At 36.1% G+C, this 25,954-nt stretch overlaps 1 protein-coding gene across 1 annotated transcript in view; it reads left to right on the plus strand.

The window, feature by feature from the left end:
- The window catches only part of LOC140163316 (uncharacterized), a 49,309-nt gene extending 23,864 nt beyond the window's left edge, over window positions 1–25,445 (plus strand). Inside the window, exons 6-10 of the mRNA XM_072186715.1 lie at window positions 1,110–1,631; window positions 1,697–3,709; window positions 18,848–18,952; window positions 22,255–22,491; window positions 23,197–25,445. Of these exons, the coding sequence (XP_072042816.1) occupies window positions 1,110–1,631; window positions 1,697–3,709; window positions 18,848–18,952; window positions 22,255–22,491; window positions 23,197–23,255 (2,936 nt within the window). The 3' untranslated portion in view covers window positions 23,256–25,445. The remainder of the gene's footprint in view (window positions 1–1,109; window positions 1,632–1,696; window positions 3,710–18,847; window positions 18,953–22,254; window positions 22,492–23,196) is intronic.
- Window positions 25,446–25,954: the final 509 nt, after the last annotated feature.

A 25,954-nucleotide genomic window follows, 5' to 3' on the forward strand; every position in this document is an offset into this window, starting at 1 on the left:
ACAAGATTCACAAGTTATGTCATAGATTGTTCCTGGCTGGAGATCCTTGGCAATAGGGTCCTTGAGGTATAAACGTTTCTTCTCAGAGTATGGTCGTCTTGCAGCATACACGAAGGTGTTTCTTTTGAAGTACTTTGCGTATAGCTCTGAGGTCCCAGCTATGTATGACAAGCTGATAGTTGCATTAGGCCAAGGTTCATCAATCGTGGGGGTTGGGATGTAAAGTCATGAACAAACTTAGAAGGGTACTTATTTAGCTTCAAAACTTATTGGATGTGAGTCTTTTCATAATGTTAATCCTCAATGGTCGACGAAACATTGTCAGCTCGGATTGGCGGATTCTGGACGATAGGAGTAAAAGTTAAGGTACTGGTCAGTGTAGATTCTCAACCTGTAGTATCAAGCAGAAGATCAGGCTTCTTAACGAGGATGTCAAGAAAAGCAAGCTGATCATCGGTCTCCTCCTCATAAGTGAATTGGATAACTTCCTTTACGAAGATTGTCGAGGTGGGTCAGCAAAGACTATACGTGATCGCATTTGATAATATAGAATGTGTAGTTCACATAAGGTTTCCAAATTCGAGGTCGATTAGAGATGGTCAGAAGAGCTTCTTGCTCATAGAACTCCATGAACAGGTCGGCCACTGGTGGGGAAAAGGAAGATTCCACCGTTAGTCCATTTAGTTTGAAGGTATATCTCTTATACAAACATTAAATAAGCTTTGTTCAAACAAACCTCCAACATACGTCTATTGTCAGAAAAATAGAGTGATGTCCTGTTGAGTAGTGCATATCATCTTTTTCTTTAGTTCCTCTGAATATGGCACATTATTGAGTTCCGAAAGCTCAATCCTCAGAAATGGAATTATCTAGGCAAATATTAAACCCTATGCATTACCTTATCACAAATCTCCATTGTTTACCTTCATTATTTTCGTTGTTCATTATTTCTTTCTTTTGTTATTAATTGCTAGTTTAATTTTACGATTATATGGAAACATAAACCCCATGATGAAAAAAAATTACTGCAAACACTTTCTTTGTGTGTTTAAAACATACCATACTTTTCAATATAACTGTAAAGCAATTTTTAATTTTTTAATTTTCAGACATGGACGGTGATGGAATATCAGATGGTGAGGACAATTGTCCATCAAAACTAAATAATGATCAAAGCGATATAAATGGCGACGGTAAGGGTGATGCTTGTGACACTGATATCGACGGCGACGGAGTAGAAAATGCCAACGACACATGCCCTTTAATATCAAACGCAAATCAAACCGACACAGATAGCGATGGAATCGGGGATGCTTGTGATGATGATATTGATGGAGATGAGATCCAGAATAAGTATGATAATTGTGTAAAAGTGGCCAATCATGATCAGCTGGACACCGATAGTGACGGCCTAGGTAATCTATGTGATGCAGATAACGATGGTGATGCAATACCGGATGAGTTTGACAACTGTTTAGCAGTACCAAATGATGACCAAATAGATACTGATGACGACGGTGAAGGCGATGCATGTGACACTGATATCGACGGCGACCGAGTAGAAAATGCCCTCGACACGTGCCCTTTCACATCCCAGGAAGATCAAAACGACACAGATAGCGATGGAATCGGTGATGCTTGTGATGATGATATTGATGGAGATGAGATCCAGAATAAGTATGATAATTGTGTAAAGTGGCCAATCACGATCAGCTGGACACCGATAGTGACGGCCTAGGTAATCTATGTGATGCAGATAACGATGGTGATGCAATACCGGATGAGTTTGACAACTGTTTAGCAGTACCAAATGATGACCAAGTAGATACTGATGACGACGGTGAAGGCGATGCATGTGACACTGATATCGACGGCGACCGAGTAGAAAATGCCCTCGACACGTGCCCTTTCACATCCCAGGAAGATCAAAACGACACAGATAGCGATGGAATCGGGGATGCTTGTGATGATGATATTGATGGAGATGAGATCCAGAATAAGTATGATAATTGTGTAAAAGTGGCCAATCATGATCAGCTGGACACCGATAGTGACGGCCTAGGTAATCTATGTGATGCAGATAACGATGGTGATGCAATACCGGATGAGTTTGACAACTGTTTAGCAGTACCAAATGATGACCAAATAGATACTGATGACGACGGTGAAGGCGATGCATGTGACACTGATATCGACGGCGACCGAGTAGAAAATGCCCTCGACACGTGCCCTTTCACATCCCAGGAAGATCAAAACGACACAGATAGCGATGGAATCGGTGATGCTTGTGATGATGATATTGATGGTGATGAGATCCAGAATAAGTATGATAATTGTGTAAAAGTGGCCAATCATGATCAGCTGGACACCGATAGTGACGGCCTAGGTAATCTATGTGATGCAGATAACGATGGTGATGCAATACCGGATGAGTTTGACAACTGTTTAGCAGTACCAAATGATGACCAAATAGATACTGATGACGACGGTGAAGGCGATGCATGTGACACTGATATCGACGGCGACCGAGTAGGAAATGCCCTCGACACGTGCCCTTTCACATCCCAGGAAGATCAAAACGACACAGATAGCGATGGAATCGGTGATGATTGTGATGATGATATTGATGGAGATGAGATCCAGAATAAGTATGATAATTGTGTAAAAGTGGCCAATCACGATCAGCTGGACACCGATAGTGACGGCCTAGGTAATCTATGTGATGCAGATAACGATGGTGATGCAATACCGGATGAGTTTGACAACTGTTTAGCAGTACCAAATGATGACCAAATAGATACTGATGACGACGGTGAAGGCGATGCATGTGACACTGATATCGACGGCGACCGAGTAGAAAATGCCCTCGACACGTGCCCTTTCACATCCCAGGAAGATCAAAACGACACAGATAGCGATGGAATCGGTGATGATTGTGATGATGATATTGATGGAGATGAGATCCAGAATAAGTATGATAATTGTGTAAAAGTGGCCAATCACGATCAGCTGGACACCGATAGTGACGGCCTAGGCAATCTATGTGATGCAGATAACGATGGTGATGCAATACCGGATGAGTTTGACAACTGTTTAGCAGTACCAAATGATGACCAAATAGATACTGATGACGACGGTGAAGGCGATGCATGTGACACTGATATCGACGGCGACCGAGTAGAAAATGCCCTCGACACGTGCCCTTTCACATCCCAGGAAGATCAAAACGACACAGATAGCGATGGAATCGGTGATGATTGTGATGATGATATTGATGGAGATGAGATCCAGAATAAGTATGATAATTGTGTAAAAGTGGCCAATCACGATCAGCTGGACACCGATAGTGACGGCCTAGGTAATCTATGTGATGCAGATAACGATGGTGATGCAATACCGGATGAGTTTGACAACTGTTTAGCAGTACCAAATGATGACCAAATAGATACTGATGACGACGGTGAAGGCGATGCATGTGACACTGATATCGACGGCGACCGAGTAAAAAATACAAACGACACGTGCCCTTTCACATTCCAGGAATATCAAAACGACACAGATGGCGATGGAATCGGTGATGCTTGTGATGATGATATAGATAATGATGGGATTTTGAATGTTTATGACAATTGTGTTAAAGTGGTCAATAAAGATCAGTTGGACACCGATAGTGACGGCCTAGGCAATCTATGCGACACTGCACCACCAGGTAAAATCTCTTATATCGTTTTTAGAATTCAGTTTATTCACAATACCATACGCCTCCAGCTGCTGCTAGGGAGAGGACAAAATATGCAGTGCACCATGGGAACATTTTGACATTCAAAGCCCGCGTAATACGAATACAACAATTTAATGTTTAAACAGTCAGAACGGTGGTCACCAAGTTTTTTTGTTATGCGCTAAAAGTCGATCGATACATGTTAAAATCAGCACAATTTAGAAATATACCTTTTTTCTATGAAATTAATTTTCCCGGTCAAATATAAACCAATATTTTTTTACTTCAGAAATATCAGTTAAAAACATAGTGCTTGGATATACATTAAAAAAAATTAGTCTTTTAGTGTGATATTTTTATAGGCTTTAAGTTCGCCCGCGAGCAGGCCCGAAGCCGTGGCGGGGGAGGGTGCGCCCCTCTAAATAAATGGAGGATTCTTATTCCTTTTGTGTCCAAATATATTCAATCCCCACCCCCCTCCAAAAAGGTTCAAATTTGGGGAAAAAAGTCCCCTTTTTCAAAATCAGCATCCCCCATCCCAAATAAATCCTCGCTACGGGCTTTTTTCGGAGTTAATTTTTTAGCACTTCAAACTTATACACTTTGCTGAAAAAGATATTTCCCACCTCTGTAAGGTCTATATATTATAGTTTGGTCAGAATTTCCGTTTTGATTTCACTTTTTTCACTTGCGACGTACTGCCAAATAAATCAACCATACTTCATTTCTAATAATTATAACCAGCCGATATAATCGCCATTTCTATTGGCTACATTGACTTGCAAAATCATCCATTGTGGGTACATTTGCGAGTTGATTTTGACAAAATTGATAGTCGGAATTGAATAATGGTGCAATCAAAACCGATATGACATAGCTTTGTTATGATTAAATTGAGGAATATCTTTCGTTAGCCAATTATGTTACTTTGAAAAGAATAACATTGACTGCGGCAGGTAACAATTTCCGTTGTCATCTGGTAATGTGTAGCTAGTTGTCATTATTATTAGACGACCAAATTCAGCAAACTGGGACAATGTATCGTTATTCGCCATATCATTACGTGGAAAGTGACTTATCAAATCGAAGCAGAAAAAACCCAGAACATAAAAAAATTCGTCATCATAACCTTTCAACCGTTTTAACCAGTCAATAGTATACAAATATTGACTGCTATGAGGGGCATGGTTACATTACAAGTCGGTCTCTATGCTTTTTGTACGATGACCCCATAAAATTTTCATAATCCCTGATAATAGCTGGCACGCGACGCCCGACGGGATAATTGCTTTACCACACAAGAATTTTGGAGTCGAATTTCAGTCAAGAAATTCGACTCCAAAACACCCCGAGGTCAGATTTATTTTTAGGCGACCATTAGCTCTGCGGCCTTGTGGCCGGCTCCTCCATTCAGTTAGCACTGTGTACTGTAGCATAGGGCTGTACTGTACATGTCCACACACCCCCACACACCCTTTCGTATTTGTTGTCTCACACAGCTCAGTTCCTTGCATTTCGTTGTTTTATATTTTCACATTTTTAACTGATTTTAATTGCACCATATTCCATACATTTTATAATGTGAAGACAGTAATAATATTTTATGTATATTATTGCAATGAACAGAAAAAATTATTCAGATTAAAGCATGTTTGAATTGTTTTTAAAGCAAAGTGTGAATATTTTTTCAGGGAAAGATTGGCATTTAGGCCTACTAGGCAATTTTATTTTAAGAAATAATAAGGCCGAGTAAAAAAAATACATGTTTCTCGTCCGCGCCCTCCTCCTTTTTTTTGAAGATTTTTCAATTTTTATTATTTTGTAAACTTTCAATTATAACTTGTTGAAAAAGATGTTTCATAAGTTGAAACTTATTTTACAGCTTTGTAAATGCATAATACATCATTGGGGTCCCTAGAGGGGCCAACACCGACATCGCCTGGCTAATAATTGAATATATGAATACAAAAGCCACCTAAGTCCATACTTTGGCCAAATTGAGTTAAGCATGGGAAATTGTTGCTATACATAGGCCTGTCATATGCATGAAAGAACAACTCAAATTCATTCTCTGTGTCTATTGGGCATGTGAAAAATAGCATGTATGAAAGAATCACCCAATTCCATGATTTGAGTCTTGTAACACATTGATTGAAATCCAGTATGTATAAAAGTCCACTTGTAACACATTCATTGCTAGAGAATGACTTTTGAACAAAAAATGGGTTTAATAAAGGAAAGTGTGTGGTTTATATTACAAGGCAGAATGCTTATCAACATTATACATACCTGTGTGCATTATTTTGTATTCATACATACTCACGATATAACGACGTTTCTGATTGGATTTGCGCCCTTTTTGCTGGTCATAAATACCGTTTATGACCAGTACGCAGGGCATAAACAAGCTGCGTCACGCAGCGTTGGAACCCAATTAACACGATCCACGATTTGCCAGTGTTGCGTACACGCGCATGTCACCGCGCCCATCTCACGCGCAGCGCAAAAGATGACGCGTATCACGCGTTGACTCCCGGCCGTTGACCTCACATGAGCCGAGCTGCTTCCTGCAAGTAGGCCTACTCATTTCTTCCAATTTATGAAGGAAAACGGTATGGAAATGTTATTTAAACTTGTAAACCCTTATTATTTTCATCTGTATTGAATTGCTAAGAATGTTGGTATATGAAGGGGTTCATTCATAGGATTTCAGGCATGATCGCTGTGCCCTCGGCTCACGCCTCGGGCATAAACAGCGATCATGCCCTCAATCCTATGAATGAACCCCTAATTATCTTACTAGTGGTAATCTCATTCTAACATTGTTGTCTTTGTATATGATTCAAAAAACCAAAGTCCAAAATTTAAAATGAACCCCACGAAGTCCCTGAAATGCTAATCGTCATACCTAATACAGGTTAATCCACTCATGTGCACGTAAAACCATATTGACCAGGTAAATCTAACTGAAGGAATTAAAATGATACACGGGTTTTTCTCTCAAAATAACTTCGCATGGACTTATGTGGCTTTTGTATTCATGTATTCAATTACTTGGTACAGCAGGGATACTAAAATAAATACCGGGGATCGATACACGTGAATTTGCTATGCACGAGTTTGACATGAGAAGAAAATCTTTGGATACCGGTGTAGAAAATGATGAATATCTCCCGTAAATGATTTCGTATAAAGTAACCAGATGTGGTTCCTTGCACATGAATATATATTTTGAACAGATATGATAGTCATTAGCGTGCGCTTTGAGACAGTAAAAAAAACCTGACAATAATTCCGCAATAATTCTGATTTATATGTGCAGAATTATATAGCGCAGTGTATAGGCCAATCGTGAAGGTTGTCTAAAAGAATATGACCTATGGCATACCATGCTTGACTGACACACAGCGAGGTTAGTCACCGAGCTAATCGGGGCTATTGTCAGTAGCCTTAGTCAGATGTCCTCCAGCCTATTATGCGACTGAACTATTAAACAGGTCGATATGTATAATGACCATGCGTGGCGGTGGATTCAATCTACCATGGCGATTTCTGCCATGAAGATACCGGGGCGATGACACTGTGGGGCCTACCTCTCAAAACAATAAAATAAAAAGGGCCTACTCCTTTTACTCACATATCAATCTGTATGTCGAATATCCAAAATGTTAATCAGTGATATGGGTAGGCCTACTAGGCCTATTATAGGCCTAATTGCGCAATGTGTGGCGATTCTTCATCATATCGTCACCAGTTACAAATACGGTGCCACCGCGAATAGCGAACGGAGCGAGACTATACTCGCGATCAAGGGGGACACCAGCCGCGGGTCGGAGTCACAAACCACCTCGAGCGGAGCGAGACCCACTACGGGTTTCCAAGAGTGTGTTTTTTACAGTAGTTTATCTCCCTATGTGTAATATCGATACATGGTCAACTTAATATACTCTCTGTCGTACGTCGAAGTTTCATTTAATTTCTTAACTGGTGTTTCAAATAAAGAATATCTGGATTCCAAATAAAAGATAAAACTGACCAAGCACGTTGCTTAATATCTCAATATCTTAGGCCTAAAAAATTGTTTGATTGGCGGAACATAAAAAAATAGGTAGGTCGGGCCTAATTTTAGGGTCGGTCGGGGTTACGCCTGTCAAACAATTTTTTGGCCTTACGACGAAGCAAGGACCTGTATGAAAGAAATTAATAATATAATATTCTAAAAGTATGCAGAATTTCAACACAGCGCGGCGGCATTAGGATGGTCTCATTTCCATATAGAATTATTATATCAGAATAACCAATTTTATTGCCCCGTCATCGACACATTGAAATTTCTTGGTCTTTATAAAAGACCATTCAAAAACGGGTGGAAACAGATAAATATTCTTTTTTATTTAATACTTTTGCAAGCAGATCAATATGAGACAATTTTTTATCATAGAATTTTTGCCCCCCTCCCCCCATGGAGTTGAAATTTTGACATTTGACCTTTTCCCCTATAACTCAAAAAATGTACATCGGAGATATGTCGAACTATAGTTTTTCTGAATCCATTTGACGAGAGCAATACATTGGTATGGTTTTCAGGAGGATTTGACCAAATTTGACCGGGAGCTACTCACATAAACTGTTCGCATGCGTGACCAAAAAACAAGGAATATGGGGTGTTTTTTTAGGCAAGGCAAGTTACGCGAGTGACGCATTTAGGGTCTAAAAACACTGATTATCAAGAAAAAGGGTAGTTTTCTGAAACTGATCAACTTGTTTAGGGTACCTTTTCACATTTTTAGTAAATTACGAGTCCAAAAAGGGTACAACCTTATGTGCTAACCTTTTCAAGTATACCACGCAACACATGCGCTGCTCTTACAAAAATGTGCTACCCTTGTCCAATATACCAAGCTATGCATGTGCTGCCCATTAATAATCTTTTTTACACATTTGACCTATATTCCATTATGCATATGTGCTGCCCATCAACCATTTTTGCTACAATTGCCAATATAGCACACTATACGTGTGCTACCCTTAAAAAAATCAGTGCTACTCTTAAGAAGTTTGTGGTAACCTTTTCCAATATAGCACGCTATACGTACGTGTGCTACCCTTGTCCATATAAATACCATACTTTACATGTGCTGCCCTTAAACAATTTGTGCTACCCTTGTCACATGCTATACATTTGCTACCATACAAAATTGGGCTACCCGTGTCCATTATACCAAGATGTACATGTGCTGCCCTTTCAAAATTTGTGCTACCCTTTTCCAATATACCACACAATACATGTGCTGCCATTTCAAAAATTGTGCTACCCTTTTCCAATATATCACACAATACATGTGCTGCCCTTTCAAAAATTGTGCTACCATTTCCAATATACCACACAATAAACGGTTCCAAAAAAGTAAGCCCCCCCTAAGACATTTTAGAATAATCCAAAACGGCTTGATCAATTCTTTTGTTTTAAAGTTTGGAACGTAGACTGATTAGTTATGCATCAAGTGAGCGGGTTTTTGTTGCTACTTTTTATCATCTTCATTGCAAAATGCAGCCATTAATGAAAATTTCGGCCAAAAAAAGCTGCATTTTTTTACATAGGCTTTTAATGCTTCAACTTGTGTTTGACACTTTTTTCCTTTAAGTGAATAATTTAATCCAAAAGAAGCATAATTGAATCTAATTGAATTTAAGCTTTTCATGATTTAGGTGTCACACATTCAAAAACAGTTTTATGGTTCAGTGAATAAATTACAATGAATGCTGCAGCTTATTAAGGTTATTAATTATTTTATACTGTTGTGATTTGGTAGTTCACAGCATCTTACGAATGGTAGTGAGCTTTGGCAAAAACTGCATTGCTCAATTCATGGCGAGTGTGTAGAAGAATTAAAATATCACAGATATACTTTTATAGGTGTTGCGGTTCTTGAGTTACGTTGTAAAGAGGGCTGAAACAACAACACTTTTGTAAAACATACATAACTCATTAACAACAATTAATTAAGCAAGTTTGCAAAGTATACGATTTGTAGAATGAACTTAAGCAAAACATCAAGGTGTTATTTTTCAATAAAATATTGATCTAGATAATGAAAATCGATTTTTAGGATGCTTCGACCAACAATACCTCGTCTACCCTTAATGTCTTTCAATAATGAATAGGTCTTCCTTCATGTGAGATGGCTTCCAAGCATCGTTCTTCTCTGCTGTTGGTCAAGCTGCTTCCCCGCATGTTGCAGGATTTGCTGCAAAGTCCTTTAAGGGATCAGGAATGAGTGTTTTGGGCGTTTCGACAGTATTTTTTTGTGGGACATGAGAGCACATCAGACATATCGAATTGCATTCTGAATACGAAGAATGTCTTTCTGATATCAAATAATTTTCATTTTTGAAATTCACGATATAATACAAATTTTATGACAAATTATTAAAATTTGATATTTTTCAAAATTTTGATATATAACAGTCCTTGAAGTAAATTTTATAAATCTAATGACATATTCTTAAAGTGTATGTAGCTGGGCGGAAAAGCCGACGATCAATTGAAAATGTTAACCTTTCATATTGAAGATATGGATTTTTTCCCAAAAAGACCTAATTTGTTTTGGTGTTTTGGGAAAAAAAATCCATATCTTCAATACGAAAGGTTACAATTTTCAATTGATCGTCTGCTTTTCATCCCATCTACACACACTTTAAGTATAAATCATTAGATTTATAAAGTTTACTTCGAGTACTGTTAAATATCAAAAATTATCAATTTTCAATCATTTGCCATAAAATGTGTATTACATTGCGAATTTCAAAAAATCAATATTATTTGATATCAGAAGGACATTCTTCGTATTCAGAATGCAATTCGATATGTCTGATGTGCTCTAATGTCCCACAATAAATACTGTCCACACGTTCATACCCCATCCCTTAAGGTGGTGTTGTCCCTCACTTGTCCGCTTAAGTTGAATCTTGATAACGGCCACACATATAAATGTTTTTGAACCATTCAAGGAATGACCAATGAAACAAGTGTATAGGGATCCAGCATAAAAGGTCTAACCAGGATTCTGTTGCTCCATTGGTTAAATTAATCAATGAACATAAGATTTATCATTGATGTTACAGTTGTTCCTTCCTAATAAATTTATACAGTTGTTCCTTCCTAATAAATTTAATTAGAATGAAAAAGTTGTTAAATTTACGCATTTTAATGCATACAAAAAGCCAATTTAGAAAAGTACAACTTTTGTTGATTCATAAATGGCTACATGATTACTCACTGAACCATAAAACATGTTTGAAATGTGTAAAAATTACTTCATGAATATCTTAAAGGAGTATTACGTGATCCTAGCATCCTCTTTTTATGACATTTTTCAGTACATATCCACGAAAAAAACATATTCACAAAATTTCAGTTGATTCCGATATTGCGTTTGCGAGTTATGCATGATTATGTGTGTTACACTGCTCCATAGACAATACGTTGTAATTTCGTTCAGGTGCACCAGAACGAAATTCAAATTTCACGATATCTTTGCTAAACGAATTAATCTGCAAGAAATATTTTGTACATAAACATTATGTAGCCAGAGGTTTCCAGTGATATAAAAATCTCATCCTTTTTTGAGAAAAGTGGAGGGATGAGGCTGTGGATCACGAAATGCCCTTTTAACTTAAGTTATTTTAATAAAAAAAACATTACAAAAAATATAGAAACATTCCTTTTTGATTAATTTTCTTCAAGTTAAAAAGGTCTGAAACCAAAAGTCATGCATAAAAAGCCTATGCAGAAAAGTGCAGCTTTTTTTTGGCCGAAAATTTCACAAATGACTGTATTTCTCAATGAAGATGATAAAAGATGACAACACAACCCCGTTCACGTGATGCATAACTAATTAGCCTATGTTCCAAACTTTAAAACAAGAGGATTGATCAAACCGTTTTTGGATTATACCAAAAATTATTAGGGGGGACTTATTTTTTTGGAACCGTATACATGTGCTGCACTTTCAAAAATTGTGCTACCCTTTTCCAATATACCACACAATACATGTGTTGCCCTTTCACAAATTGTGCTACCCTTTTCCTATATATCACACAATACATGTGCTGCCCTTTCAAAAATTGTGCTACCCTTTTCTAATATACCACAATACATATGCTGTCCTTTCAAAATTTGTGCTACCCTTTTCCAATATACCACACAATATATGTGCTGCCTTTTCAAAATTTGTGCTACCCTTTTCCTATATATCACACAATACATGTGCTGCCCTTTCAAAATTTGTGCTACCCTTTTCCTATATATCACACAATACATGTACTGCCCTTTCAAAATGTGTGCTACACTTTTCCAATATACCACACAATACATGTGCTGCCCTTTCAAAAATTGTCCTACCCTTTTCTAATATACCACATAATGTGCTGCCCTTTCAAAAATTGTGCTACCCTTTTCTAATATACCACAATACATGTGCTGCCCTTTCAAAATTTGTGCTACCCTTTTCCAATATACCACACAATGTGCTGCCCTATCAAAAATTGTGCTACCCTTTTCTAATATACCACAATACATGTGCTGCCCTTTCAAAATTTGTGCTACCCTTTTCCAATATACCACACAATACATGTGCTGCCCTTTCAAAAATTGTGCTACCCTTGTCCAATATACCACACAATACATGTACTGCCCTTTCAAAATTTGTGCTACACTTTTCCAATATACCACACAATACATGTGCTGCCCTTTCAAAATTTGTGCTACCCTTTTCCAATATACCACAAAATACATGTGCTGCCCTTTCAAAATTTGTGCTACCCTTTTCCTATATACCACACAATACATGTGCTGCCCTTTCAAAATTTGTGCTACCCTTTTCCAATATACCACACAATACATGTGCTGCCCTTTCAAAATTTGTGCAACCCTTTTCCTATATACCACACAATACATGTGCTGCCCTTTCAAAATTTGTTCTACCCTTTTCTATTATACCACACAATACATGTGCTGCCCTTTCAAAATTTGTGCTACCCTTTTCCTATATACCACACAATACATGTGCTGCACTTTCAAAATTTGTGCTACCCTCTTCCAATATATCACACAATACATGTGCTGCCCTTTCAAAAACTGTGCTACCCTTTTCCTATATACCAAACAATACATGTGCTGCCCTTTCAAAATTTGTGCTACCCTTTTCCTATATACCACACAATACATGTGCTGTCCTCTCAAAATTTGTTCTACCCTTTTCCTATATATCACACAATACATGTGCTGCCCTTTCCAAAATTGTGCTACCCTTTTCCAGTAAATCACACAATACATCTGCTGCCCTTTCAAAAATTGTGCTACCCTTTTCCTATATACCACACAATACATGTGCTGCCCTTTCAAAAATTGTGCTAACCTTTTCCAATATACCACACAATACATGGGCTGCCCTTTCAAAAATTGTCCTACACTTTTCCTATATACCACACAATACATGTGCTGCCCTTTCAAAATTTGTGCTACCCTTTTCCTAATACCACATAATACATGTGCTGCCCTTTCAAAAATTGTGCTACCCTTTCAAAAATTGTGCTACCCTTTTCCAATATATCACACAATACATGTGCTGCCCTTTCAAAAATTGTGCTACCCTTTTCCAATATACCACACAATACATGTGCTGCCCTTTCAAAATTTGTGCTACCCTTTTCCTATATACCACACAATACATGTGCTGCCCTTTCAAAATTTGTTCTACCCTTTTCCAATATATCACACAATACATGTGCTGCCCTTTCCAAAATTGTGCTACCCTTTTCCAGTAAATCACACAATACATCTGCTGCCCTTTCAAAAATTGTGCTACCCTTTTCCTATATACCACACAATACATGTGCTGCCCTTTCAAAAATTGTGCTACCCTTTTCCAATATACCACACAATACATGGGCTGCCCTTTCAAAAATTGTCCTACCCTTTTCCTATATACCACACAATACATGTGCTGCCCTTTCAAAATTTGTGCTACCCTTTTCCTATATACCACATAATACATGTGCTGCCCTTTCAAAAATTGTGCTACCCTTTTCCAATATACCACACAATACATGTGCTGCCCTTTCAAAAAGTGTGCTACCCTTTTCCAATATACCACACAATACATGTGCTGCCCTTTCAAAAAGTGTGCTACCCTTTTCCTATATACCACACAATACATGTGCTGCCCTTTCAAAATTTGTGCTACCCTTTTCCTATATACCACACAATACATGTGCTGCCCTTTCAAAATTTGTGTTACCCTTTTCCAATATATCACACAATACATATGCTGCCCTTTCAAAAATTGTGCTACCCTTTTCCTATGTATCACACAATACATGTGCTGCCCTTCAAAAATTTTGCTACCCTTTTCCAATATACCACACAATACATGTGCTGCCCTTTCCAAACTTGTGCTACCCTTTTCCTATATACCACACAATACATGTGCTGCCCTTTCAAAAATTGTGCTACCCTTTTCCTATATACCACACAATACATGTGCTGCCCTCTCAAAATTTGTGCTACCCTTTCCAATATACCACACAATACATGTGCTGCCCTTTCAAAAATTGTGCTACCCTTTTCCTATATACCACACAATACATGTGCTGCCCTTTCAAAATGTGTGCTACCCTTTTCCAATATATCACACAATACACGTGTTGCCCTTTTAAAAATTGTGCTACCCTTATCCAATATAGCACACAATACATGTGCTGCCCTTTCAAAAATTGGGCTACCCTTGTCCATTATACCAAGGTATACATGTGCTGCGTTGAAATTTCAACCTGATTTCAACTAACCTTTAGGTTGAAATCGGGTTGAAATCAGGTTAGGGTGAAACTTCGACCTTGTGTCAACGTTGATTCAACGTCGAAATCCTAACCTGTGCCCCCAGGGTAAACACGATAAATAGCATTTTCATATTTGAACCATTGTAAAATATTTAAGAACTTCATGATTTGATTCTGCACTTTGCGAATTCAATTGAACATTTTTCCATTTTGTTTTCGCATAATATGAATTAAAGGCTACGTGAAGTTGGCTGCACAATTTGCTGCACAATGTGCGAAATTGGTGCACTATTTAGAATTTTGAATGCGTATTAAATGAAATAGATTGAACATTCGCTTAATTGAAATTGAGAATGTAAGCGTTCATTCAATTTCGCGCGAAAAGGAATGACACTTATACTAAACTGAACGACCAAAGTTCGAAATTGGACGGGAAAACCTATAATAATAATAATAATAATAATAATAATAATAATAGTAACAATAATAATAATAATAATAATAATAATAATAATAATAGTAATAATAATAATAATAATAATAATAATAATAATAATAATAATAAAGGTAGGACCGTAGGACTACTTTCATCTAAAACCCACCCACCCCGCCCACCCCATACACGTAGTAATACAGTAAATAAGGAAAATGGGCCCCATGTAGGAGTACATGCAACAATGTATAAACAAAGGTCCTCCATAGGACTACTTGCATCTAACACCCACCCTCCACCCCAAACACGTATGACTACTCAGTAAATAATAAAGAAAATGGGCCCCTGTAGGACTACATGCAACAAAGTATAAAAAGGTCCCCCGTAGGACTACTTTCATCCAAAGCCCAGCCACCCCACCCTATACACGGAGGACTACTCAGTAAATAATAAGAAAAATGGGCCCCTGTAGGACTACATGCAACAAAGTATAAAAAATGTCCCCTATAGGACTACTTTCATCTAACACCCAAACACCCATCACACCCCATACACGTAGGACTAACAGTAATAAGGATATGGGCCCCTGTAGGATTACATGCAACAAAATATAAAAAAGGTCCTCCGTATAACTACTTTCATCTAACACCCACCTACCCACCCCATACACGTAGGACTACTCAGTAGATAATAATAAGGAAAATGGGCTACTGTACTGTAGGACTTCGTGCAACAGAGTGTAAGAAAAGGTCCCTTTCATCTAACGCCCACCCACCCCACCCCATACACGTAGGACTACTTAGTAAATAATAATTAGGAAAATTGGCCCATGTAGGACTACATGCAACAAAGTATAAAAAGGTCCCTGTAGGACTACGTTCATCTAACACCCACCCAACCCACCCCATACACGTAGGACTACAGTAAACAAGGAAATTGGCCCCCGTATGATTTCATGCAACAAAGTATAAAAAAGATCCTCCGTAGGACTACTTTCATCTTACACCCACCCACCTACCCATACACGTAGGACTACTTAATAAATAATAATAAGGAAAACTGGCCCCTGTAGGACTACATGCAACAAAGTATAAAAAGGTCCCCCGTAGGACTACTTTCATCTAACACCCCACCCACCCCACCCTATACACGCAGGACTTCAGTAAATAAGGAAAATTGGCCCCCTGTAGGATTACATGCACCAAAGTATAAAAAAGGTCCTCCGTAGGACTACTTTCATCTAACACCCACCCCATACACGTAGGACTACTCAGTAAATAATAATAAGAATAACAAAAGCAAACTACATCCACCCACCGAGTTTGAGCCCCGTACGAACTACGACGGCCTCACATTGACATTAGCAGTCACATACAAATAGACAAATTATATCTACAGAGAATATCGTATAGATAAAGAAACACATTCACACTAATTACTAGCGTACACCCATAAAGTTACACCCAATCCTTTGTTTGCCCTTTTCCTTTTAAAAGGAATTTTTACTCAATTAAATTACCGGAGGATTTCAGCATGCGCAGTATATTGGCTCTGATTGGCCCTTGCAACAAGGTCGGTGATATTACAGTAAGCAAAGCAGTCAGGACTTGTGTGATGCAAACGAAATTGGATACCCCGCTATTATGCCCCGCGGCCTCTTGGTAGCATATGGTTTCTGCTGAATGCTATTGATTTAACACGGGCGCTAATCGTGCTGATGACAGATGTACTTAATGGTATACCGAGGTAGCTCGGTATTCGAGACTCCAAAAAGCTTAGACAACAACTATAGGTCCAAGGTGATCTGCGCCTCGGGTCATAGCATGGTTTTGAGATCATCGCGGGCCTATAATCTTAACCATGTCCCGAATAAACCAGTCAATATTTGTTTTATATACCGAATGGATACGTGGATGTTGCGATTGCGCAGTTTGATGGCAATAGTTCATTTTGAGGGCATATTTAATTCAATGACTGCACATTCAACCAATCAGATGACAGGAATCTATATATGAGGTATATAACAGTCATTCATAACCTCATTAATATAGGCGAAGCCTGTAATCCAATCAAAAGAAATTGATTGCCTGACCGCGCACTAATTGCGAGGTCATTAATAACTCACATCACAATGACTCCGGACGTGCAACAATGACTTCTGCGCGCGCGTGCGTGTATAAGATACGCGTTATGGCAACGAACACGCCTACGCGATGCCGTCGCGCTTCTGTGATTGGTAGCTCTTGTTGTCGGCGCGAATGTTATATTCGCCTGGTTGATTTTTTTGTGGGGTAGGTTACAACAATGATTAAAACTGGTTATATTTTACAGCGTTTTATGGCATATAATAACATAAAATGCCATTTTGATTTGTTCAAAATATTAGATACGACGGTAATGAATGACAATAATAACTTTGCACCATCTATTTTGAGGTCATTGTGTGAAATTGTCGGGTTTTATTTTGGGCCTTGGTATTTTTCCTCGGGAGCTACCGCTCCCTCGGAAAAATACCTCAGCCCAAAACGAAACCCTCCGATTTCACACAATGACCTCAACATAGATGGTGCAAAGTTATTATTGTCTAAATATTGACTGGTTAAAACAGGTGGAAGATTAGGATGACGGATAAAACATTACTGACGATTTTGCATTTTGTATTTGATAAGGCAATTTCCAAGTAATCTAATGACCATAATATTTTGAAGGTAATAGAGAAATGTATTTAGGGATGAACAGGGGAAAGGGGAGAGTGAGAGACAAGACGAGCAAGTGAATTAATAGCCAGATAGGCAGTCAGTTTGGTCCCGCTCCGTCCACACAAACAGTCTGCCAATGATAACGAATAAGTTCTTTTTGACTGGCTATAACACTTTTCCCATGACGTCTTCCACCACGTACTGCTCGCCAGCTCTTTATTCAGCCAGGAGTTCAACCCACTGGCAATCAAGTTCCCGGATGTATTGTTTCTAATTACATTCTAATAGACTTTGCATTGTCGCTCTCTTAGCCAACTAGAAACAGCGTATACGTGGTCATTGGCAGACTGTTTGTGTGGAGGGAGGGTAACCAAACTGGCTGCGGAGGAGACTAGTAGGGAGAAAGAGACATGCTATTATAAATCTGTAGCAAAAACATAAGAGGATGTCATTTTCTTCGGAAGGGGAGGTCATGAATATGTCGGTGACTGGAGTCAATATCAATGACTCCCTATCAATGACTCACCCCCCCATCTCGGGTTGAACATTTTTATGACACTCTCACCCCCTTCTGTTTTGATTGTAAGGTAAGTTACTAGCCCTTGATAACTTTATAACACCCCTACAGTTGGTGTAAAAAATTATGACCTCCCTTTTTTGGTATAAAAATTCTATGACCCCAGTATATTCACGACCCCCCCATTCCAGAGAAAATGACAGCTTCCTAATTTGGATTATTTTATGTTTTGTACGCATGTGCTAGTCAATGTGACCGTCACGTCTGCACCCCTTTAGGATTATATTAACTGTATATGTCAACATTATCGAAATGTGTACAGTGCACCTGAGGCACTCCATGGATTATATTAAAGGGACGGTTTAAAATAATTCCGGATTCGTCTTATTCGTTTTATTTGCTTAGATGCAATGAATATTAACAAATAGGCCTACGTCAGTATTGCGTTTTTAGTATACTTCCAATCTTTTTCATCCACACAGTTTTAAGCGTTTATCATTATCGCCATAAGCAGCAGTTGCGCCGGCAGTATCCCTCGAAGACTTAATATTGTTATTATGGCAAACAACACCTTTATTCAAATATTTAAAATACTAATTAATTATTTAATTAACATTGCTTTTTTCTTAACATTTTAGATACAATCAGCTTGATGACAAATGTCTACACGATCATTGAATCAGTTGGGAATTTTGATATTTTCATTCAGAGACACGGAGATATATCGACCTCATCAAATATCGGTTAGTTTGATGTCTTTGATTATATCGATTGCTTGACTATTATATCAATTGATTAATATAGTTTAGATATCAACACAATATATAACATTTCAGTTCCAAAATGCATTTTCTACATGCAAGGATCGAAAATCTACAACTCACATTTGACCAAACTGCGCATTCCCTGCAAAAGAAAAGAATCTGACCTTGGCCAAAGCACGGGTCAAAGGTCATTCATCCGATTAAAATTTGTATTGCTGATTTCTTGTATGATGTACGTTATAATGTTCGCATAATTATTTAGACGAGTCAATATTAAGTACAAAAATGGACGCACCTAGACAAAAATGGAAAACCAATATTTCTGCCCCGATTTCTGCTTGCTAGTGAGTCTAGACACCCTTCTGAACAATATATCCAAAAGGGCAAAAGAGCATTGAGCAAAAATGCTAATTGTATATTTCCAAATCCCCCCAATTCAGTTGGAAATCTGCAAATTAACAGTTTCTCACCTGTGCCCTTTTTGCCCTTTTTAGTTATGTTGTTCAGGAGGTTCTTTAGAGTCACTAGCAAGCAATTGGTGTTCCATATTTGTCCAGCTCATACATAATAAACTAGTCTTTATTCCGTGCAGCAAGAAAGCGGAGAAAGAAATATTACAATAATTAAGAAATTAAGGGTAATGCATTATCCTTCACACCCAAATTATGTGTCCGAGGCAGTAAATAATGGGTGAGGCACAGCCGAACTCATTTTTAAACATCGTTACTGCCGAGGACACATTATTTGCGTGTAAAGAATAATACGTTTGCAAAGTTACCCACCGTTAAAACCCTTGTTAAATATATCATTACATAAACTATGAAATAAAAATAAATAAAAATAAATAAATAAATAAATAAATAAATAAATAAATAAATAAATAAATAAATAAATAAATAAATAAATAAATAAATATCCATGTAATGTGTTTTTTTTAATTTTATTATTTTATGTTACATCTTGCATTTTTATCATTGCATGTGATGAGCATTAAATATACCAGCATCAGGGATCATGGCGTTGTTATTTTACATTTAGTTGTCTCATCTTTATAGGATGTATCGTTCTTTTAATATTAATGAATAAATAAGTAAATAGATAAATTTCTCATCTTTATAGAATGTATCGTTCTTTTAGTATAAATAAATAAATAAATAAATAAATAAATAAATAAACAAACAAACAAACAAACAAACAAACAAACAAACAAACAAACAAACAAATCAATCAATAAATAAATAAATAGCTGTGTAATGTGCTTTAGTTATAATTGTATGTTTCATCTTGCATTTTTATCATTTTCCGTGATGAGTACTAAACGATCATGGCGTTGTTATTTTGCATTTAGATATCTCATCTTCATAGGATGTATCGTTCTTTTAATATTAATAAATATATAAATAAGTAAATAAATAAATGTCCCATCTTTATAGGATGTATCATTCTTTTAATAAATAAATAAATAAATAAATAAATAGATTAATAAATAAATAAATAAATAAATAAATTTGTAGATAAATAAATAAATAAATAAATAAATAAATAAATAAATAAATAAATAAATAAATAAATAAATAAATAAATAAATAAATAAATAGATATATAAATATATAAATAGATAATTTATATAAATAAAGGAAAGAATAAAATAACAATGCCCCAATTCTTTACCAGCCTGCTTTTAAACGTGTATTACGTATTGGAATTATGCAATACACATTTTAAAAAATCATACCAATTGGGGCAAAATACTCTCATTTTTATTTATGAAACGTAAAAATTAAACAATTTTACAAAAGAGCACACTCTACCACTGACCTCACCAACACATCAGAATATTTACACTCATCCACACCCACCTCATACCCATCCCCACCTTATTACTTCACCCACACCCCGACACACGAATAAGCCTACGCCTATCATCCAAAGCAACGAATACACACCCCTGTAACCACACACTACACCCCCTCAATATAACCCGTGTTTTTGCAATTTGTCACGTTGTGACAACAGAGGGCGCTGTGATTGAAATGCATGGTGTGTTTAGGACGCATAATCTTTGGCCCCTTATGCGCAGTTGATGTCCTCTGATCACTGACGTTTCTATGAAAATGTCCGCTTATAGCCAATATATGTCCCTTTACGTCAACATATGTCCGCTAATAGGCAATGAAAAAAGGTCCACTTACGTCAATGTATTGCCTATCAGAGGACATATGTTGACGTATAAGGACATCTATTGAGCATTAGCGGACAATTCACATTAAGGACCATTACTACTACTAAATAATAATAATAATAATAATAATAATAATAATAATAATTATAATTATAATTATAATTATAATTATAATTATAATTATAATTATAATAATAATAATAATGATGATAAAATGTAATAATTGTGGAATTATTTCTCGAATTTTCTCTTACATTTTATTTACCGGCAATCTGAAATCAATAAATCATATGCAAATCAAAATTTCCCAAACTTATAATTGGTTATCTAACGTACTCGATTTGGTATTAAATATTTATGATATGAGGCATATAATAACATTATTTATTATTTATATCAGGCTTTTGAGCGATACAATAAAACTGTATATTGTACAATATTTGCAAAATACCCGGATGCAATACAATATTTCTTGAATATTGTACGGGTAGCGGGTACGCGTCGCGCGTTATCATGGTGACGGCACTACAGACATCGTAACGGCTCACAGGAGATTTCGTACTGTATAAACAAGTAAAATTAAAAACTTAATTCGCGGCAATTCTGCATGATGATAACCTTAGGAAATATAATCCACATCTACAAATAAACATATATATAATTATTCCGAAATTGTCTTTGAAGAGTAAAGAGCAGAAATCAAGAAGGTCAAAAGGTAAGCTTTACAATATACATTGGTTAAACCCGGTGGCTAGGTAAGCTTAAATTTTTATTTTACCGCATAGCAAAAGCCTGATATAAATAATAATAATAATAATATTGAATGGCTTATTTTCGTGTGATACAAGAATATATTGCACTCGATAGAAAAATATTCTTGTATCACACTCAAAGCCATTCAATATTATATAAATATTTTTGTTTTGAATCATAAATTACTATAAATCCTGACTATATAAAATAAAACAGCATTTCACATTTTTGTTTTCAGATCATCTACGGGAAGTAAACTTTTTTTAGCCTAACGAGTATCCATATCGTAAAGTTTTAATGTTGAATCATTATTGTTGATAGTTAATGATCCGTTTAATTGTTTCAGGATTGACAATCACTGAAGAAACTGCCACGTTATCGGAAGACTTCAATTTCACAATCCCTGCAGTACTTTCTTTCCTCCCAGGCCAATCAACGGCCCGATTTCAGTTTACGATCATTGACGACATGAAGTTAGAAGCCCACGAATTCTTTCGTGTTGTTATCGATAGCGGAACACTGCCACCTGGTAGTTCCATTGAAGGCGATGGTGAAGCACGCGTATATATTTGGGACGATGATGGTAAGCGATGTCAATCCCATATGGAGGTGGCCCAATTGTTGGGCTACTCCAAATCAATATTATAAGATTAAAAATTTGAGGATGTTCTGTATTGTCTTGCATCTTAATATAACCATATCTGATAGTAAAAACCTAATATAATAATGTTATCATTTGCTATATACGAGCGTACATATGTCCGTTACAGGTTAAATACCACTAGTTGCCTATTTTACATGATTGCTAATGCACACATTTTGTGCAAGGTTTTCTCATTATACAGAACTCTTTTATTTCATTTCAGTTCATAACTTTATTTAAATACTTTAACAAGTCAACATAGTACAGTTGCTCTTCCACTGCTCCGTATGGATACACACCTAATAGAATTACAATAAAAACTAAGGTATTGCACACAATACAAAGTAATAAGAATTACAACTAATATGATAACAAAGATCCACATTAAAAATATTCAGGACTAAAACAAAGTTTTAGAAGTGAGATACAAAATGCAACTCAGTTAGCAAAGCAACAGCGTAAAATCATACATAATATATATAACAGAAAACTCACAACAAAAATAAGACGATCTAAACCTTTAATATACAGGATATACAAAGGGTACAATTATAGAGGGGAATGTAGGGAGAAAATCAATTGCGTTCATTACATTTCATCTTGAACTCAGATACATTTTACATTGATTTTATATTAATTCTTCAGGCATGGAGTTCTACACGGTGGCACCACAATACGAAGTGGACCATACAGGAGAAACTTGATGATTTAGATGTCAAAATAGCAGGGCCCCCTCGAAACTAGAAGTTACACCAGAAGGGGGATATTTCATAAGGACAGTGTCGGTATTTTCATTGATTTGTCGGTAATTTCATTTTAGAAATTTTAGTTTAAGAAATAGCCTACATGAAATACATGTATAATTAATCGGATTTTTATGCACATTACAGACATATTAGTGGTTAATGATTATGTGACCCGTTACACTGAAAGGTACCTTATGTCGGCTGCTACAAGTGTCACTTTTTCTACATTTTTGGCAGTAAATGTCAAACAATTTAAAATTGCGGGCATTTCAAATCATCTCCAAGTTAACAAGGTTCATGCCCTCTCATAGTTGATGGATGGCTAATACATCCAATTTTCCAATGTATATCTGCAGTACAAAATGTCAACGTTTTAAATTGATGGTCGGCTTTTCACCCCAGCTACATCCCGGAGTTACATGCACCTTAATTACATGTCATTAGATGTATAAAACTTACTTCGAACACTGTTAAATGTCAAAAATAACAATTATTATCAATTTGCCATACAATTTGTATTATATCGCCAATTTCAAAATATAATTATTTGATATCATCAGGAGATTCTACGTATTTAGAAAGCAATTTGGTACATGGTGTGTCTGATGTGATCTCAGGTCCTACAAAAATTCCTTGCAAACGTTGCTATCCGAGCCTATAAGGTACCCTTTTGCTGTAACGGGATTAATTTTATAGACAGTGTTGAAATATATCGCCTTAGTGCTTATTTCAGAATGATGCAAAACATTTTTCTTTCCAATTATAAAAATATACAATTTTCCGTGGGCGAAAACGGTTATTCAGGCATATCTGTAAATAGGACTAGAATTTCGCCCATTTGCACTGTATAGCAAAGCAGAGAGGAATACTTTTTTTTCTTAAAAATCAATTTAGTAAGTGGTATGTCTTGTATCAAAGAAAGTGTAACCCATTTGCTGAAAATGCACGGTTATTTGATGTGATATTTATTATTATATTACCTTTTCTAACAAAATATTACATAATTTTAAATTCTAGACCTGGACAATACCAGCAGATATCACATCGATATATCGGTAAACATATATTATTTTAGCTATTTTTAGCATCTAGATTTTTCATTTTTATCTTCTGCTTCCTTTTTGTGGTAATTTTTATAAATTGTATATTTGTGTGCACATTGAGGGCGCAATTTAAACATATTTCAAGTTTAATTTAGCCCACTAATAGGAGTTATCCCAATAATATTTTGTTAACAAATTCCTTACTATCTGTTGCTCATTTTTCTGATGTTTCAATGTTATAATACACGTGTCTAATCCCTATTCCAAAAAATACAGCACTAATTTTTTTAATAAATAAAAACAAAACATTATCCTGTTTTGCTAAATGAAACATAGCTAAATCCTAATCCTTTAGTCCTAACTAGCAATAAAAGATTTCGGAAATAAGAAAACATGCATTTTTAGGGTGTTTTTCGTATGCTTTGACAATCAAGCCCAAAGACTTGTGCTAAGACTAATGCATTCTAATTTTTGGAAAAGACATGTTTCATTCTTATAGCCAACTATTTAATTAAAGTAATACAAAAAAGTATTTTTCATGAAAATAGTAAAAAAAAATTATCTCCAGTTATGACTAAATGAATGATTAGGATTGAGCTATGTTTCATTTGGCAGAATGTGATAATATTTTTTAATCTCAAAAATTAGTGCTGTATTTTCCTGGAATGGGGAGTACACCTTGAAAAGATCCAAAACAAGATTTTTAAAAGATAAATAGCACCATCTGAGTTCAAATTTGTTTTAAAATTAACACCGATCTACATACTCCTTGAAACAGATTTGTGAAGAATAAAAAATACAATTTAACAATATTAAATGCATTCGGTAAAATTGTTTGACCAATAAAATCAGATATTATACTGGCCATTGTGAGTATGGGGAATCGTGGGATTTTACTACTTCTATTATTATTAGACAACTCAGTATAATATATCGCATTATTACGGTTTAAAGAATACAAATGGCCACGAATATAATTGTTTTAGTAGTTAAATGGATCACTTTTATGTGTTTGCTACATATTTGTTTCTCATAAAAATGTAAGTTAGGTGAAACAAATTGTAATACAACTATGTTTATAAGCGTTAATACAGTAAAATAATAAAATATAACTTTGATGCTTTTTTAATGTCAAGTGAAGCAGTGCTTATGTTTATGTTAATCTGTGTTGGTATTTTGAATGTTTAAAGTTTAAAACTTTAAAACCATCTGGATATTCCGAGAGATTCCAATAATTTGCTTCTTAAAATTGTACAGTTTTATTCATTTTGGCGGTAATGAACCCAGGTAACCAGTCTCCTCCCTTGGTAGGCGATTTTCGCTATTCCACTATTTAAAGTAGTCGAAACTTGTGACTTGGACTTTGTTGCCCTCTAAACAACGTCGAAAAGTTTCATACGAAATTAAGACATTATGAACATCATTGGTATACCTATGTTGTTTTACACAACTGGTCCAATTTAAACTGTCACAAATCATTACGCTCGGTTACAATGGCAGATTGCGAAAGAAAATATCGTCAGCCTGCTAACATAATTTAACATAATCCAACATAAAATAACAGGACTGTAAAATATATGAAAAAAAAATTCATTTTTTAATAATTTGCCATGA

Source organism: Amphiura filiformis, chromosome 10 (genome assembly GCF_039555335.1).
Source record: "Amphiura filiformis chromosome 10, Afil_fr2py, whole genome shotgun sequence".
NCBI classification, from domain to species: domain Eukaryota; kingdom Metazoa; phylum Echinodermata; class Ophiuroidea; order Amphilepidida; family Amphiuridae; genus Amphiura; species Amphiura filiformis.